At 40.7% G+C, this 17,726-nt stretch overlaps 1 protein-coding gene across 2 annotated transcripts in view; it reads left to right on the top strand.

Annotated features, from left to right (window-relative positions):
* Positions 1 to 17,726, top strand: part of enah (ENAH actin regulator) — an 87,169-nt gene that overhangs the window by 42,500 nt on the left and 26,943 nt on the right. For both annotated transcript variants that reach the window (XM_086262854.1, XM_086262855.1), the window contains exon 4: positions 6,217 to 6,289. In XM_086262854.1, coding sequence (XP_086118980.1) covers positions 6,217 to 6,289 — 73 coding nt within the window. The remainder of the gene's footprint in view (positions 1 to 6,216; positions 6,290 to 17,726) is intronic.

Below are 17,726 nucleotides of genomic sequence, written 5' to 3'. Positions count from 1 at the left end.
AGTCTGCGTTAGAAACCTCCCTCACTGTGGGCACTGCACAGCTAAGGCACAAGGAATTGACAGAGGAAACTCTGGAGAGCCCGAGCTATGGTTTTATATGTGACGTCCCAGGACTGTACAAGAGGAGCTGGCAGCAGGGTGGTAGTGACTCTGAGGCCTGGCAACGGTTCAGACGGGGCCTCACACGGACTGTGGCGCTACGTTTGCTGCCAGAGGAGGCCCACAATGACGCTGCCCTCATGTAGGTATACAGGAGTGATGGCCGTCAGTGGCTACTGTACTTGTGTGTATCTGCAGGACATTTCAAGGTTGCTCAAGAAAAGTTACTTATCAGATTTGTGAGTGGATGGCAATTATAGATTTTCTGTTATCTCCTATAAACTATTATCTCCCTTGTACTCCTGCTGAGATGACACATTGCCAATACTCTTGTTTCCAAAAAAGTGTTTTAGACCTTGATGGTGATCTAATGATATACTGCTTTTTTTTTTTTTGTTCTTTTTGTTAAACCTCCTACTTGTCTTTGGCTTTACTTTTTTCTCTGCCTGTTTTCCCAGCCTTTCCCAAGTGCTGTTGTCTGGGGTCATTGGATCACTTCAGCTCTAAGGAGACGATCCATTTGACAAAAAGGGAGGCTGGCTGTGTTTTGAGAAAGCATTCCGAGCACCGGCAGGTTTGGCGTTTGCCTTCCTTGTGCTAAATAGTTAAATACTAAGATACAGTAATAAAAAGCTTGGTCTAATGAGAAAACGAGGCCTAAATGAGCGTCTGACCCGGTGATTTGATTTAAAGTCATCCCTCCTGAGCAGCTTTTGGGGCTGTTGCCCTGCTAGGCTGCTGTCTGAGTCTTGTCATTAGCACATAAGCTCTATTAGAGCAGACAGTAACACAATTACACCCACAGGCAGTGGAAGATGGAGACAAGGGACCATGTCAGCAGTTGCAGATATAGACTGCCTTCATTTGATAATATTTCAAGACTGGACTAGAAAGAAATCATCATGGTAATAAGATGAGATGATTTGGATCACAGTAGATGGATAGCTACATGCAGAGGTGGTAACAAAAAAAGTGCTCTGTATCAGTCTTGTTCAGATTTACTTTGTGCTGGGGATAATCAGTACACAATGTTGACGTTCAGGGATTAAAGTGTCTCTGAAGTGTTTCCTTTTTCCTTTTTTTTTTTAAGGCACTGTAGCTTTAAGAGCATTGTGTTTGTTATTTAAGTGCTAAGCTGCATCTATTTTCTGTGTTAGTTTTTGATATTCAGTTTTGGGATCCTGATGGTAACACACACAAACCATGTTAGCTTGTGCTAATCCTTTCCCCCTCTGTGATATTTATCAACAATCTAAGGACGCTCTGTGCTTTGTGCTTTTTACATAAATCAGAATCTGAAGTCACAGCTTAGCCACTCTTTATAACTCCTGTAGTTATTTTCTCAAATATAAAATCAGGTGTCTTCTAAGTTTTAGAATCAACATTAGGTATTTATTATCATGCCAGTTTTCAGCTGAGCCTATCCAGGCATGTTACCTCTGAACAAATGACTTCCTGTAGAAGCCTCTTTCATTCAGTACATGGCTGCCAGCTCTCAGACTATTGCATTTATTACACAAATAAACAGGAGGAAAAGTCAAAATTGCCTGCTTTGTTTTCCAACTGAAGCGCTCAAGTTCCCACAGTAGCCCCGATGTAACTTGTTACCTGGAGAGGGCCATATTCTTGCTTCTTTTTTCTCCTTCTTCCTTTTACTGCAACAGCCACCATCAAAGAATGGATTACAGTTTTTAGCTAGTTTTATGGTAAATGGATGTATAAAGTTTGGTTAAAAAGTCCTTGTGTTTGCAGGTTTGCTAGCAGTCCTTCAGCTGTCTGTCTCTGCTCTGCATCTGTAAGGTTCTTGTATTTCTGTGTGTTTAGTCTTGTAATGGCGATTCTAAGTAATCCTCACAGAAACCTGCTCTCCAAAAATTAAGCACATGTTTTCGTCTTCATGTGTGATTTCAACAAATAAATATTTAGGAGTTGATCTGCATTTCTTGCTCAGGACTAGCAAACTCACATCTCTCATAAATACAGTGGTCCCTCTCTTTGATGCGGTTCACCTTTCGCAGCCTTGCTGTTTTGTGGATATTTTTTTTTGATATTTTCCATGGGGTTTGTTTTTTTTTGTACACAAGGTACTGTAGCCCCAGTGCATCCATCTGGGTCTGCGTGAATACAGATCCATTTACCAGGGACTAAACTAGCAAAACATATCTGACTGATAAACTTGATAGTGAAGTTACTAATATAACTTCAGTTAGCCAATATAACAAATGGCTGCTGTTGTGATGGTGAATGGTTATGTGTCACTCTGTGTTAGCCTGTTTTAAATTCATGAATAAAAATAAGAGGTTCAAAAATTGGGGTGGTAGGGCGGTTAGCACTGTTGCCTCACAGCAAGAAAGTCCTGAGTTCAATTCCATCATCAGGCCAGGGCCTTTCTGTGTGGAGTTCGCATGTTCTCTCTGTGTTGGCGTGAATTCTCTCCAGGTACTCCGGCTTCCTCCCACAGTCCAAAGACATGCAGTTAGTGGGGTTAGGTTAATTGGTAACTCTAAATTGCCCATAAGTGTAAATATGAGAGCGTATGATTGTCTGTGTCTATGTGTAGATGACAGGGTGTGGTAGCATTAGTTAGCTGAGCCGAGGTTAAAGGTTTCTTCTTTTTCTTTGGTAATAAACTGGCACCAGATAAATGCTAAAATCTTGGGGTGTCACCAAAACGTGTCACCATGCTAAGTTTTCTTTCAAACAAATAATTTTTAAATTGGAATCTACATATCTCATTTCTGAGTGCGTAAATAAAGACTAGACTCTCTATAATTTATCCAGCTATTGAAATCCTGTAGTAAAACCAGCGTTTCCTCACAAATATGAAAGCTAAATTGGAAGATTTAGAAATTTAAAAAATTCAAATGCCTAATGGAATTTAATGAAAAATAAAACTTTCTTTGCTTTATATAATCAACTTACAAAAAGGTAACAAAAACAGTGTCGTAAATATCAGATAACTTGGATGTAGGTGAATATATCAGTGTTACGTGTTGTGACAGTGCAGGGTTCAAACAAATAACTGAGTACATTTGTACTTCCAAAGCAAAGGGGTTCCCTGAAGGCAGCAGTTTTCCCCAGATAGACGCGGCTCTCCATCACAACACACAAACTGCACAGGAGCATCTCATGATAATTTGAACCAGAGCCCAAGGCATTGGCACATTCTGCACATTTCCCACATCCCATCCAGTTGAGCACCCCAAAGGATTTTATCCATGCCCACAGTCTTCCACTTGGGTGTTTGTGGCAATCCAAGCTTCTACTGCAACACCCTGAGGTGTCTTTGGGAGAACACTCACATAAAATTATGTGAATGATCTGAACTGCGTTCTGGGCCATCTCTTGCGGACAGCTTTTTTTCTTTTCTTTTCTTTTTTTTTGCCTCCATTGTCTTTTTTGTGTTTTTTGCTTTCTGGAAAATGGAAAAAATGAATCAAGCTGAAGGGTCACAGTTTTGATTTAACGTCTTAAAATGGTCCAGAAGTGTTTAGTAGATGGCCTTGAAGGAGAGATCAGTCATATTTTAATCAAGTAGGTTTTTTGTTTTTTATGGTATGGACCTGTCCTCAAAACAAACAGCTATATTTACGACTGATAAATGAAGGCCTTAATGGCACCACGCTGACTCATATCTCCCCTTTTAACTCGATAATCTGTATTCCAAATATTTGGCTATTTCTGCTTGGATACTCTTTTGTCAAGTGGCCTTTTATGGTGACAGAAAATCCTTCACCATTTCTTGCAGATGACCTAAAAGTCTGAAATTTAACAAAAAATGCTGAGATAAGGCAAGTGGAAGAAAAGGAAGTAACATAAAGAGAGCTGTTGTTCCTGTGCTCTGATTGCTTTGACACAGACGTGGCAAACCTCATATTCTCCCCTTGTGGGAAAAGTAGCTGCTGTCAATACCAATGGCAGTGTTAAGTAGAGGCAATGTGTGTGAGCACGTTGGTATTCAGATGCAGTCATGAGCCTGGTTGCAGCCCAGATTCAGCCCCTTTTATCTTTCTGTCTCGGTCTGTTGATACGGTCAGGACTTGGCTGAATACTAATTACACTCAAATCTGCTCCGTGCAGATCCAGAAGCTTCTCATTGCTGTGTGTGTTTTATGTACACAGCACCACTTTGGTCCTTCTGACTAATGCCCCTCTTTAGGTAAAAGTTAGCTCATTAGTGAGTGTAAAGTACACAGAGCTGTCAGTGTTTCACTCATGCAGGATTTGTTTTACCTTTTTTTTTTTTTTTTTTTTTTTTATATTAAACAACAATTAAAAAATGTTCTATTTTCTACTCTCAGATCTGCATAGAGTCACAGAGAGGCCATCATTTGGCCATTTCAGGCACACAGCTATGGCTCTGGGCACAGAAGACCCACCTACTTCCCATTTATAAGGGGCAGCCAATCAGACAAAACCTGCTTGCAATTGCAGATGCTGCATATTGTGTTCACAGCTCCCTGCCTGTGGGGGATGCTGTTCATTTTCTTCTGCATTTTATTAATATTGAAGTTTTCGGTGGCCGACGGCCATTGGTGTTAGACTGGAGATGGGATCTAACAAGACCGGCTTGCTTATTCCAATCAGACCTTTTTCTGTGTTGTTGTTGTGTGAACAGATGTTTACTGTCTAGAAGAGCTAGATTACTCATTTTGTACAAATCATAAATATCTTCTTTGAAAAAAGCAGTCCTTGTAGTTATAAAGATTTAGCCTTTTTGGTTAATAGCTTTCTTTTCTCCTGTTTAGGTGCTGATGTTACCCCTCAAAAGATCAATAATAGTCAAACTGGTCCTTCCTTGCAGGAATCATATTTGTGATGCTCTACGTTTTCCCCCCAGCCGCGTCGTAATATGGTTGACCCATGGTGCTGCACTGATATTGAGTCATTTTAAAATTACCGCAGATCATTTCAAACTGCATTTGTAATGTAACACTTACAAGAATAAAAGCATGATAGGTCACTGTCAGACAGACTTGGCAGATTCTCAGAAAATTGTGTTTGTCTTCAGTTCGGCTCGCATGATTCTGACTAGTTCCTATTGCTTTGTCTGTAACAAAACACACAAACACACACTCTCACACACACCTGCTGTACCTGCTTGGTTATAAAAATGGCTGATAAAAGAGAAAAGTGGGTAATGTGGTGGCGATTGTTCTCTGAATGACTGGAAACTTGTAGTATTTGTGGTACACACTAATATGGATACATGACGGTTTCTGTTCAGAAGGTTTTGAGCTTTTATAAAAATGACTGGATGTTCTAAATTCAGTGTTTCAAATGAAACAGGGCTAATTCTGTGATTTCCACCATCTACACTTTGAATTTACTTCATTGCAGAAACTCATATCATTGTTTATTACTTTTATTTTAAGCTTAAAGTACCTGTTATTTTTCACACTGCTCTTTATTGTGATGATGTTTCCTTTGGAAAAACAAACAAAAAAAACTAACTGGACACACTGAAAGCTCAAAGCCCCCCTGGGAGTCTGAGATGCATCTCAGTTAACAAAAGGAAGGGAGAACTGCTCTGCATCCAAATGTTCCTACAGGAAGAGGGTGGGGTGGTGGCATGACTTGAACCTGGAGTGTAGCAGATGTATGTGGAAGCACTGAGTGTTTGCGTGTTTGGATCAAATATGAAACGTGAGCGTGTTAAAGATTCCACAAAGCCTTTTGGTGCTAGTTTTGTTTTTTCTTCGTGGTGCTGCTTTTTCTCTTTCTTCTCTCAGACCTGGCGCTTCAGTCCAGCTCCGAGTATTTACCTCCCTTTCTTAGCAAATAACAAGTGTCTGCCAGAAATGGCTTTACAGGACATGAAGCCACCAGAGAGCTACAGAAGCCAGATAAACTGCAGATATTTTGCCAGATAATTTGGTTACTATGGCAACCAGGAGAATCTCCCTGCTTTCACTATGAACTGCTCTGAGCAGCTCTTTGCACAGGTTACCTTAAAAACCTTGTATTTTGATAGGTCAGAGGCTTTGACTGGAACAATGATCATGTGAGCTAAATGTCTAACAGTTGCCGTGTGTGTGTGTGTGTGTGTGTGTGTGTGTGTGTGTGTGTGTGTGTGTGTGTGTGTGTGTGTGTGTGTGTGTGTGTTGCCCTCTACAGGTCCTACGTTGCCCAGACAGGGCCCCCAGGTTCAGAATGGTCCCACACCAGAGGAGATGGACCTGCAGAGGAGGTAAGGACTACTTTTCATGCTTAAAGTCTGTCATAATGCAGGGTCCAACACTAAGTAATGCATTACATATCATGTATTGAAATAAGTAATACATGATATTAATCGCTACCTGGCGAGTACTTCTTCACACTACTTGTTACATTACTTTTGTGTTACACTGTACCATGGCATGGAATATAATGGCACATAATTACCAGTAATGATATAAACCAGCGGTCCCCAACCCCGGTCCGTGAGTCATTTGAAATTTATGATTTTTAGGGTTTTTATCATGATTTTTTTTTTTTCGTTAACTCCCTTTTCCTGGGTCTTTTCTAGAGATGGCACGATACCACTTTTTTATGTCCGATACCGATATCATAAATTTGGATATCTGCCGATACCGATATGAATCCGATATAGTGTTTTTTAATCAACAAAGCTGTTTTTTAAATATCTTGCTGCATTTTGTATAAGTTCATACTCAAGTTTAAAACAACAACTACACTAAAGCTATTCTGTTATACCTGTATGCAAAAAAAAATATTTCATAGTTCAGCAATACTGATCAATCTAATAAACTTAAACCTACACCATCCTCCCTATTCTGGTATTTTAAAGAGTACTTAGCATAAATATTAAGCAACCTAACTAATAGGGTTCCAACTCCCAGCAACAACAAAAATAAATAAATAAAAAATAGAGAACCACCCCTCACGCTCCACCTCATGATGCTTAATCGACGTAATCAACCTTAATTTGATGCAGTGTGAAAAAAAAAATGCACAGAAATCAATTATTTTTCAAGAAATATTAAATAGATTCAACATCTTTCTTCAACAAAATTGCAGACTGCACAGATGGTACCTTCCCAAAGGAAAAAGTACTATAGCTTACTAGGGTATATACAGTATATATATATTAGACTTAATAGTTACTATATACAGTAATGGACTTCTATTCATTTTGCATCAAATTAAAACTTTGGGTGTCAGATAATTATTTATTAAAAGCTAGACATTTTAAATGAGAATAAGAAAGAAAAGTATGTCTTTGTGCCCCCTTTTCCCTGTTAATGCCCTATCGGCCCCCCTGGCTAAACTTTGCTAGATCCGCCCCTGCACAGTTACCAGCGTCAGCTACGTAGAAAAAGATCCTCGAGTAGAAAGTAATATTAAATAAATTCTAACAACAGCTTATCAAGCTTAAACGTGCTGCTGTTGTTTATCCGCTGGTTTCCTCTTTCTGGTGCAAAGTGGGCCAAAAGCAAACTAGAGACGGACTCGCGACAGAAAAGCCGATCAGTTGATCGTTAAGCAGTTTCATGATTGAAGTAGCAGCAAGAAGAGGCAGTCGCTTGTTAAGCTTAATGCAGGAATGCTTTACAAACATTCAGAGATGGACTTACACACTTGCTTTACTTCTCTCGGGATAACTTTGTCGGAGATGAAATGCCGGGTTGCTAGCGAAGCTCCAAATGCTATCCAGACCACCTACAGGTCCCGCATGCCACAGCCGCTCTATCACGTGATGCATACTGCTCCGACGTGCTAACGTTCTGAGGTGAGTTACGGCGTGTCGCAAGTTTTGTGAGCTGCTTTCGTGATAGTTAATGGATCGGATTACATTTTTTATTTTTCTCCGATATCCGATCCAGTAATTTAGGTCAGTATCGGACCGATACCGATACGTAATATCGGATCGGTCCATCTCTAGTCTTTTCCTTTGTGTTATGAGTAAATCTTTTGTTTTTTTGGTACTGGTACTGATTTTGTTGTATTTATCCGTGACACCTCAAGCCCAGTTCGTGAAAATATTGCCTGACATAAACCGGTACGTGGCGCAAAAAAGGTCGGGGACTGCTGATATAAGCCTAAAGCTTATATTCCCACATGCTGACACATGTCCCTGTCCTAATGAGGATGCACACAGGATCTTTGTCAACAAAGTTGTAAACCAGGTCCTATTCCTGCTGTAGGAACAGGACAGGTAGAAATGGATGCTACAACACTAACCACTGCTTTTGTTACCTGTTGAAGATCAGGCTTTGGCTGCTTTGCTGCTTCTAACTTTGTTTTAGCATGTTAGCATGCTGTCTGTGCAGATGCTTGTAAAGAGAATTAATGTTGTGTTAGCAGAAGAAGACCGTTGTTTCTGGTCTGACCACACTTTACTGCACCAAACATAATTTCCCTTTCTCAACTCATCGCTTTACTACGTTCCTCCTCCCTGCTCTCTAAATCCAGTAATCTGATTAGTTACTGCTACGTCTTCATTGTTGTTGGCTTTCGGCTGCTCCCTTCAGAGGGAGCCACAACAGATAATCTGCCTCCATCTCAACGTATCCCAGCAACCCTCTACATGTCCTCCTTCACTACATCCATCCTGTGGTCTTCCTGTTTTCCTCCTGATTGGCAGCTCCATCTGCGCCATCCTTTTGCCTATATTATCCAGACTCCCTCCTCCTGCACATGTCCAAACTATCTCACCTAGCCTCTCTAACAGTAGCTCCAAGTTTCTGAACCCGATCTGTCCCTCTGACATGCTCATTTCTAATTGTGTCCATCTTGTTCACACTCAGTAAAAATCCTAACATTTACACTTTGCCACTTTTAGTTTTCCTTCTTTCTCTTTGGTGAGGTCTCACTACCATCTGTCACAGATCACCTCTGACACCAATGTCCACTCTGCCTGCATTCTTTTCTTCTCCTCATACTGATCAAGCCATTGTGTCGTTACTTTGTTACAGAAGTTATTGAATAATCTGTATGATTGATATTGAAGGACATACCATGCATTTTTATGCACACAGTGGTGATTATTTCGTAAGTTAAGTTTGTAAGGCCCTGGTTAATGCCTAGAACAATGATAAAGCAAGGTGGGAATTAGAACAGACCTTCTTGTGATTGAGTCACTTCTGTTTGAGCGTGCAATGTGATGGCAAATCAAGAAAATAAAATAAGATTATTCATCAGTGGGTGAGGTCCATCTTTTAGATACAGTCTGTGGGAACAGTTTAAAGCCGTGGGCCAAATTTAAGTATAAACAAATGGTAAAATAGTAGCTATGCTCAGAGATTGGGCTGTATTATTGTTTTAAAATGATTAACGGCAGAGAATAACAATTGTCATCTTTATGTGCTTAGTGACACCAGCAAAGCTCAGCTGTAACATAAGGCCTCTGAATGCTGTGGATATACAGTCTTATGCGCGCATACACTCAAACAAAACCTTGTTTTTCTTCTCCATACAAGGCCACTTGTTCTTGAGGTAATATAGAAACCATGGAACAGCTACACACACAGTTACATGGATACACACCGGGCTGCATTAATGGAGCACAGCTGTTGGCTAAGGTTCAGAACCTGTTCAGCACTCTCACAGGCAGAGCAATTCTTGAGACGCCTTGGCTGTCTTAATAGTTTTGTCTTAATGCGCCACATGAGTCAACCAACAACACCTTATTACAACTACGTGGAGTTAACAGTGAAGTGAGAAATAAATAGGGGCATCAAAGTGAAATGTGTAACACTTGAAACATGATCAATCCAGGTGTTCAAGCACATTGCAAATGTGATGATTCTCCAAATAACCAAACTCCAATCCTGCTGAACACGTCATTATTTTAAAGTATTGTGTACTGCGAGACAGTGAAGGCATTGAGTAAATGTGGGTTTTGGCTGAACTGGGGTCTTTGTTTTGGGGTTTTGTTTTGTTTTTGTTTGTTTGTTTGTTTGTTTGTTTGTTTGTTTGTTTGTTTGTTTTTTGGGGGGGGGGGGGATTTCGTAATTTGATTAGAACGGTGTTGCATTTGTGCTTCTGGCATAGACTACTTAGACTGTTTACATGCACCTTTTTAACCGGCTGCCACAGCAAGTCCAGTAATGCTTAAGACAGATTTTTCCAACATACTGCAAAATCATCTTTGCATTCCTGCAAAATTCAAAGGGAACTTAGACTTGCAGACACATGCAAAATGCAATAATCTATATGGTGTTTTTGACATGGCCACCCACCAAACTTCTTCCCATAGTGGAAGGAAACATTAGATTACTTGTTTTAGTTTATCTCATTATTAGAAATAAATGGAAAAGTGCAGTGATTTCTGTGAAAGTGGGCCTCAGTACTTCTAATTGTGTTGGAGGGGAACTTGAATCTGGCAGCTGGCGTCCCCTCCATTTCTTCTTGCTTTTTTTCCTACTTCCCTATTGCTTTTCTCTTTTACCGTTTTGTCTCTGCCTGCTGTCATCGATCTCTTCCTTCTTACCTTCCCTTCCATGCTCTTGTTCCCAGTTCCAGTCACATTCCACACTTAGCAGCAGATGACAGACAGGCAGGAAGTGAAAACGTGACGGAGGTCATCTTATGATACAGAGGCTACTGTCAAGCCCGTGGAAGAGTGTGCAAAGGATGTGTGGATCAAAGAGAACATAGGTTGAGAAAAGCGAGGGGGTCGGTGACGGGAGAAGAGGCGATGTGAGGAGAGTAGTGTAAAAATTAAATGCGCATTAGTACTAACCTTTCTGCTTTATTAAAAGAAACACAAACTCACTGCAAGCTTTGGACTCTTGGGTTTACAAATATTACTTTTTGAACAACAGATGGCTGTCTTACATCCCCTCATTACACCACTCTCTGTGATCCAGCTGGTTTTGTTGACTGTTTATTGGAACATCTGTGAAACGGTCATCATGGGATTTTAATTTGTAGGGTCAGTTTGTAGTGTTTGCTGATCTGACCAAACTGTCCAACACGTGAATTCAGTCTTGGCTCTGTTTACCTCCACTGTACATCCTGCCTACTTCAGCTAATCACTCGAAAGGTTTGTGGTTTTCATCTGACTGTAGACACACCCGTAGTTAATCCATGGCAATCTAAAAGCCATTTTTGAGCCTTTTAATTCTAAATTTTCTAAACTTCAGCGGGTAGCTTGTGTTGCTGTGGGATCAACTATGGCTCATATTCATAGCCAAGGCTCTACATCAGGAAGACTGATGTGGTTTCAGACAGTATTTTAGCAATGCTAGAGAGCTATGGCCACCTAAAATTAGGTAAAGTTAAGGACATGTGGTGTCATGGTGGTGTAGTGGTTGGCACTGTCACCTGACATTTATGCCAGAGGATGTTTGACTGATAAACTGTAGTTATCAAGTTGCAGCGCACTGATGACTGATGACTCTTGCAGCACTTGCGACCACTAGGGTTGCCACAAACGACTATTTAATAGTCGACTAGTCACAAATTATTTTTGCGATTAGTCAACTAATCGGATCATGCATGCATACAGCTTATTGCATCAGCGTGCATCTGCGCTTATATAACTATCATTAGCTTACAGCTTGAAGTGTTTAAGGTATGTGCTAACTAAAAATAAAGACAAGATGATAGTTTATTAAACTTTTAATGAATTTTGCAGATTGTCTCAGTGGACTTTAATAAACTCAGCTGTCTGCTCCTTGCTATCTAAAATATAACAGGACACTGGAGTAAATTCTCTACCATCTCACACTTTTGTTTAATCAGTTTTCTGTTTGACGTTTATTCAGCTATGTGAAAACTGTAACTTTAATCTCAGCCAAACAAATTTACTCAGGAACAAATAAAACACTGAAAAAAGCCAAACAACAACAGTTTTCAGTTATCTAAGTTATCTCGCAGGCTCTAGTGAGCCTTGAACCCTGTCTAGATGTCTCCGAAAACGTAGGAGCACTTTTACAAATATGTGGTGTCTTGATAAACTGGGCAGATATTTGAAGTTTACACACCTACATTCTCGCCTGAAAATATGTTAAAAGTTTATTTTGTGACCCAGAAAGAGTAATAAGATTAAAATTAAAACTAAGTAGCTGCCACCATTGTTGGAAACTGGAATTGGCTGAGCCGTGCTATGAATTCTGGGATAGGTTGGGCCACAAAGGATATGCCCGACCCATCCTTCAAATCTGGGAATTGCAGAAGTCTTCGAATTTGGAAAGCCTTCGTTGCGTCGCTGTAACGTAATCGGCCCTCAAATGTGGCCTCCGAAGGATGCGGCCCCTGAATTTGGACACAGCTATGATACTGGAGTTGCTTCTTCTTCTTCGGGGTTTAACGGCAGCTGGCATCCTTGTACATGGAGTGCTGCCATCTTCTGTTTCAATCCATTATTACACTCTTAAATCCTACTACTTATTCCTGCGTCTTTCAGGATCTCACGAGGCTTTAAACGACGTGTCGACTATTAAATTTGTCATTGACGTAATCGTGACTAGTCGACTAATCGTGGCAGCCCTAGCAACCAGGCTCTAACTTTATATCTTTGGTCTGTGGTCAGGAGTTGCTGTGTTTCTTAAACTTTTCCACTTTTTAATAAAACCACTTACACTTGATTGCAGAAGGGAGGGGTTTTTGAGGGAACAAATGTCACAAACAGCCTCAGTGGTGTCCTATTTCAATAACAGGCTCTAACTCATTGAGCTCTCTACTGTGCATTTGGAAAGTATTCACAACTTTTCACTTCTTCCACATTAGGAAACCGCCTCTGCTGCTTCCCTTGACTACTGGCTGTAACTTTGATAAGGTGGCCAAGTTCACATCTCAAAAACTGCTCAACATTTGTAATCCTAGCAGGAAGTTTACTGACATTTTGATGCAGATTAATCACAGAGGTTCTGTCTCTTATTCTACTGGTAGACTAACTTGATAGGCCAGCATCTTACAGCATTATTAAGGAAACACTTCTGGGTCTAGTTCGGGGTCAGGTTATGCCAAAGAAGAGCTAGCATAGCATCAGACTATGGCTAAAGTAGCTGAAGAGAGAGCTAGTGTTTCACCACCTTCAGTCTTTCATCTTTCACTCCCTGTTTGTAATTTATCTTATTTTTAATCTTTATTGGGAAGCACTTAAACAAAAATAATAACCTGGAGAAATAAATCCACTCATAAGTTTCACTGACGTTTATTTTATGTTGTCTTATAAGTTGTCTTTGACACCTTTGTCTCATCCAGCCTGTTTCATGTCTGTTATGAATAATTGCAGACACTATCATCAAAGGAGCTAATATTTAATTTCAGTTTGCTCTCTGCTGTTCATCAGGAATCATTCAGCCTTGTGCTGTGTGAATGATAGAGATTGGGAGTGAATAAAGAAATTGAGAGTGTGGATATACTGAAATTGTCTTTCCCCCTCTCCAAATTCCTCTCTGCCTCATTTTGAGATCCACCTCGTTCCTCAGTTAACCACACATGTTCATTCAGACTCATTCCATACTCATCAGTGTGGCTTTGTCTTGCTCACTTGTGGGTCTCTGCTCTGTGTGAGAAGCAAACACTGAGATCCTTCTACTGTGGAAAGGCCAGAATATCCAAACATCTCTGTGATGGGATTTTCCACTGAGTCACATGATAGGAGGGGAAAATGATGCACGTTTCCCTGTTTGTCGGTCCCCCCCCTCTTAGTATTCCTCCTTTTCATGAATACATAGATGAATGAAAGCAAGCAGACAATGCCACTTCAGGAGTGAGTGATTTGTTGCATGTATTCATTCTGCAGCTAAGGGAAAAAGTGAAGCTGAACCACCTGTTCAGAAATGCAGGGTACTACCCTCAGATTAAAAAGACACGAGCTGGAAATAATAGGCTGTGTTATAAATAGCCGTGTGCTGTGTGGGTGCAAGCGAGTGTGTCGGGGGAGAGAGCGAAAGAGGAAATGTGTTGCATCGCCTTGAATGAAAGAGAGGATGGAAGTATGGGAGAGGATAAAGATGCATGTGTGTTTTTGCTCAGGTTCTGTTAGCTGTTAGCGAAGGAGCTCGAAGGTAAGAGCACAGCAGCTGCTGGTGGAAACAAGCGCTCTCACAAACCTGTGCTGATATCCGTAGATATTCTCAAATGACAGTGCTGGATATTAATCCACACTCTTTGCATGCAAGCACACACTCAAAACTCAAAGACCGATTGCTTTGATAGCAGGGTTGGGCTCTTTTATCAGTGGGTCACATGACACATCGAGTGTGTCTATGTGTATATTGCACATTTGGACTAGATTCTTCATAGAGTAGGTCCATATGGTCCATCTGGGCTCCTGTCCATTCAGACAACACTTCCTTGTCCTGTGAGCCAATCAAGCAAGCCGCTGACTCCAGCTGGCCAGCAGATTTTGCCAGACTTGAGTGTCCCAGGAGTTTCAGTGCAGTTGTCACTTGTGGCAAAATGGCAAAGCCAGATTGTGACATCATTTTCAGCTCGATGTTTAAACACCCGAATGTCTTAAAGCCACAGATTGAAATATTCATACAATATTTCAGTATGAAGGACTGTACAGATAAATATTTCGAGTGTTACAGCCAGTGGATAAAATCACTCGTCATTCAGGATGAAGTAAAACAAAAATAAATCATCTGAAACAGGCGGTGTTCTTCTGCTCGGACAGATTGTGCTGACGTTACACAGATGTGGTTAAGGTTCTCTTTACAGATAACTGTGTTATACATAATACATATAATACAGTGTTAAATGAACACTGACATTTTTCTGTTAATTCGCTCTCAGTTTAGCTTTATTTAGTTATTCTGTATCTGATTAAAGCTGACAGAATGTGAGCTTCTTTGTTTTCCAGTATTCTGGGACATAATGAAACGTCTCCCTCTCTGGATAACCACTATAGTCAATAATAAAAACATGACATGGTTTAACAAGAATATAGAAGTGGCAGGAGAAGCCCTCATTCTGTTGGCTTCTTCTCCTCACATTGTTAAAGTGGACCTATTATGCTGTAAAAATGGGAGCTTGTGACGGCCCTAAATGCTGCTTCAAAAAGTGTCGCTCTCAGCGAGCTGTGTCGCAGACTTAATTAATTACTAAGGTATTCGGTTAATAGTCACTCAGTTACTGTCCGTTAGAGCTTGCTGGAAATACAGAAATGGTGTGTAATGATTGTGTGATGGGCTGGTGTGGAAGAGCCTCCACGCTGCGACTGCTATAGGGACTCCTGTCCAATACTGATGAAGCTGAACATGATGGTGACTCAAACTTTTTCTTTCACTTTAGACTGATTTGTTTTTGACCTATACTACTTTCCCACTATATATACTTCTTTCTTTATTTAGTTTTAGTTCATCAAGAGTAGTCTTTATAATTTTTTTTAATACTTCTTGCCTAACTAAAAATATTAACTCCTATTGAGAACATTTGCAGCTCTTTGATCCTTACAGCCTGACTGCAGATCCTGTTCTATCGCTGTTTGCATTGTGCCTGTGCAGCTCTCTCCCTCTGTTTCATGCCTCTCAGTTTTGACTGTAAGCCTTTTGATGTTTTCAATATCATCCCAAATCCTTCCCGACTTCCTGAGTATCTCAAAGTTTTTGCAAAGACGAAAGGAACGTGTGTGCATATGCATGTACGTGCATGCCGAGATTCAGGCCGCGCCACCGCCCACACTTGCATAGCAACGGTTTCCCAGCAACGCTTGTCACGAGGCGAGTGAGACGCCAGTTAAACGGTGCACGAGGCTTTTCACAGCTTTGAATCCTGTGACGTTTCCCTGCGAGGCATAGAGGGATGCGGAGGGAAGGGGAGCTCGTTTTTTGATTCATCCACTGGAGACAGGAAATAAGACAGCACTGTATAGAAAGGGGAATTTAATGTGGTAGTTGTTACATCGGTTTCCTGGAAGTGACGACATACTCTGCTTTATTAAACGCTGTCAGTTCCAGAATGGAATTCCATAAAAGATTTCTGGAAAAGAGAAAAGATGCTGAACTCTGCCTCCTAGACAGAAAACTGTAAAAACTTTGGAAAGATTTTTTTTGAACCACACAAAGTATGCAAACTGCTATTCCCCAACGGTCACTTGAAGCTTGTTCCAAAATCACATCAGTCCTGATAGACTCCATGTTTAAAAATGCCCGACTTCAGTCATGACCATAACTTGTTTAATCTGGTAAATAAAAGAGTTAAAGTTATTTGGGGTGTAAATCACCCATTTAAATTTCATTAGAACTGTGTGTGACTGTTTTGACTGGCAGGTAATGCCTGTTATCCACAGCCAATCAGAGGCACTAAACTGAACCTGTCACTGTGTTTGTGCTGTTTGGATGGTTTTAATGGAATTCCATCCATCCATCTTCACCTCTGCTTATGAGGAGGAAATTTCACACATTAGAATATGAGCTGAATGGATAGATGTGCTTTTTGATACATTTTGTGAAACTATTTACAGTGGAGTGGAGCAATTAAAGAATTTATGGAATGACAACTAAACCGGAAACAGAAGTTATTAGTTTCTAAAGTAAAATTTTACATTTGCAAAGGTTAATTGTAAACTGGCCCAGATTCACAGGCTGCTTTATATTATGGATTTATTTCCATTAACAGACACTGACTGTGTATCAGTATTAACAGGAATTTCACTAGGCTCATTTCTCCGTCCATAAAAGCATTTGTGACAAAGCTATTTCCTCATCTGTTGCTATTAATGAAAGAGTGTGAGTGTGCTTGAAGTTCCGGCTGTGGGAGAAGCTGCTCTCACTGAACAGGAATGTGCTTATTATTATCACATGACATCAGCTGAAAGGCTACACTGTGTCATAACCTCAAAGGTGTCCCCCTGATAGACTACAGGCGCTCTGCTCCCTCCCGTACACAGATACAAGAGAACACACATTTAACCACATTCACACTCTTCATGACCACGTCTCTCCAGATGGGATATTTTAAGTTGGTGTGCTCACTGTGTAGGAATGTCATGATCTCCCTCTTAGAAGAATGCTGTGTGCGTGTGTTACGTTCATAAATTTTAGCATTTGTGTATACGTTTGTCCAGCTGCTGGCACACTACTACTTATCGCACTTAGACAAAGGGATGGCCCTGCACTGAAACCTGTATGTTCAGGCTGGAGACCTGAAACGTCAAAGTCATGATTCCCATGTCCTTTTCTGGGCAAAAAGTTGCACCAGTCAAGAGCGTGAATATCCTCTGAGCCTAAAGACATTCATCAACACCAGCAGAGGCATTTAACTACAACAAAACAAACTCCAACCCTGACAGCAGAGCTGAGATTGCCTCTTCGCTCTAATTAGAACTGATTCAGCAAGTACACCTCCGTCACCAGAGGGAGAGCACACAAGACAAATTACACTATCTCTAGGAGTTCATGTTTCTTTGTCAGAATGTACCCCTACAACAAAAGTCCCTGTGGGAACACAGTTCTGTAGCATAGATGCTACTAGTCTGCTTTTATTTTCTCTCATATATACAGCACTGTGCAAAGGTCTTGAGACACCCTTCACACTCTTCAATGGGAACATTTGTTAAAAATGTGTAAAAATACAACTAAGCGCAGCAGCCCCACCCACCTGCAGTTCAAACCTTCTGTTTGTAGGGTCAGTTAATCAGAATTTCAGTGAGGGATCTGAAATTCAACCAGCTAAATCGGGATTTGTCTAGACTGTGATTTATGCCAAGCTATTCTCTACTATCC

This window comes from Aulonocara sp. 'chitande type north' Nkhata Bay, linkage group LG15 (genome assembly GCF_057382095.1).
Source record: "Aulonocara sp. 'chitande type north' Nkhata Bay isolate Kocher_YH1m ecotype deep benthic linkage group LG15, A_spYH_male_GT1.1, whole genome shotgun sequence".
Lineage (NCBI taxonomy): Eukaryota > Metazoa > Chordata > Actinopteri > Cichliformes > Cichlidae > Aulonocara > Aulonocara sp. 'chitande type north' Nkhata Bay.
Note: the sequence above shows the minus strand (reverse complement) of the source record. Positions and strands in the feature narration are given on the sequence as shown.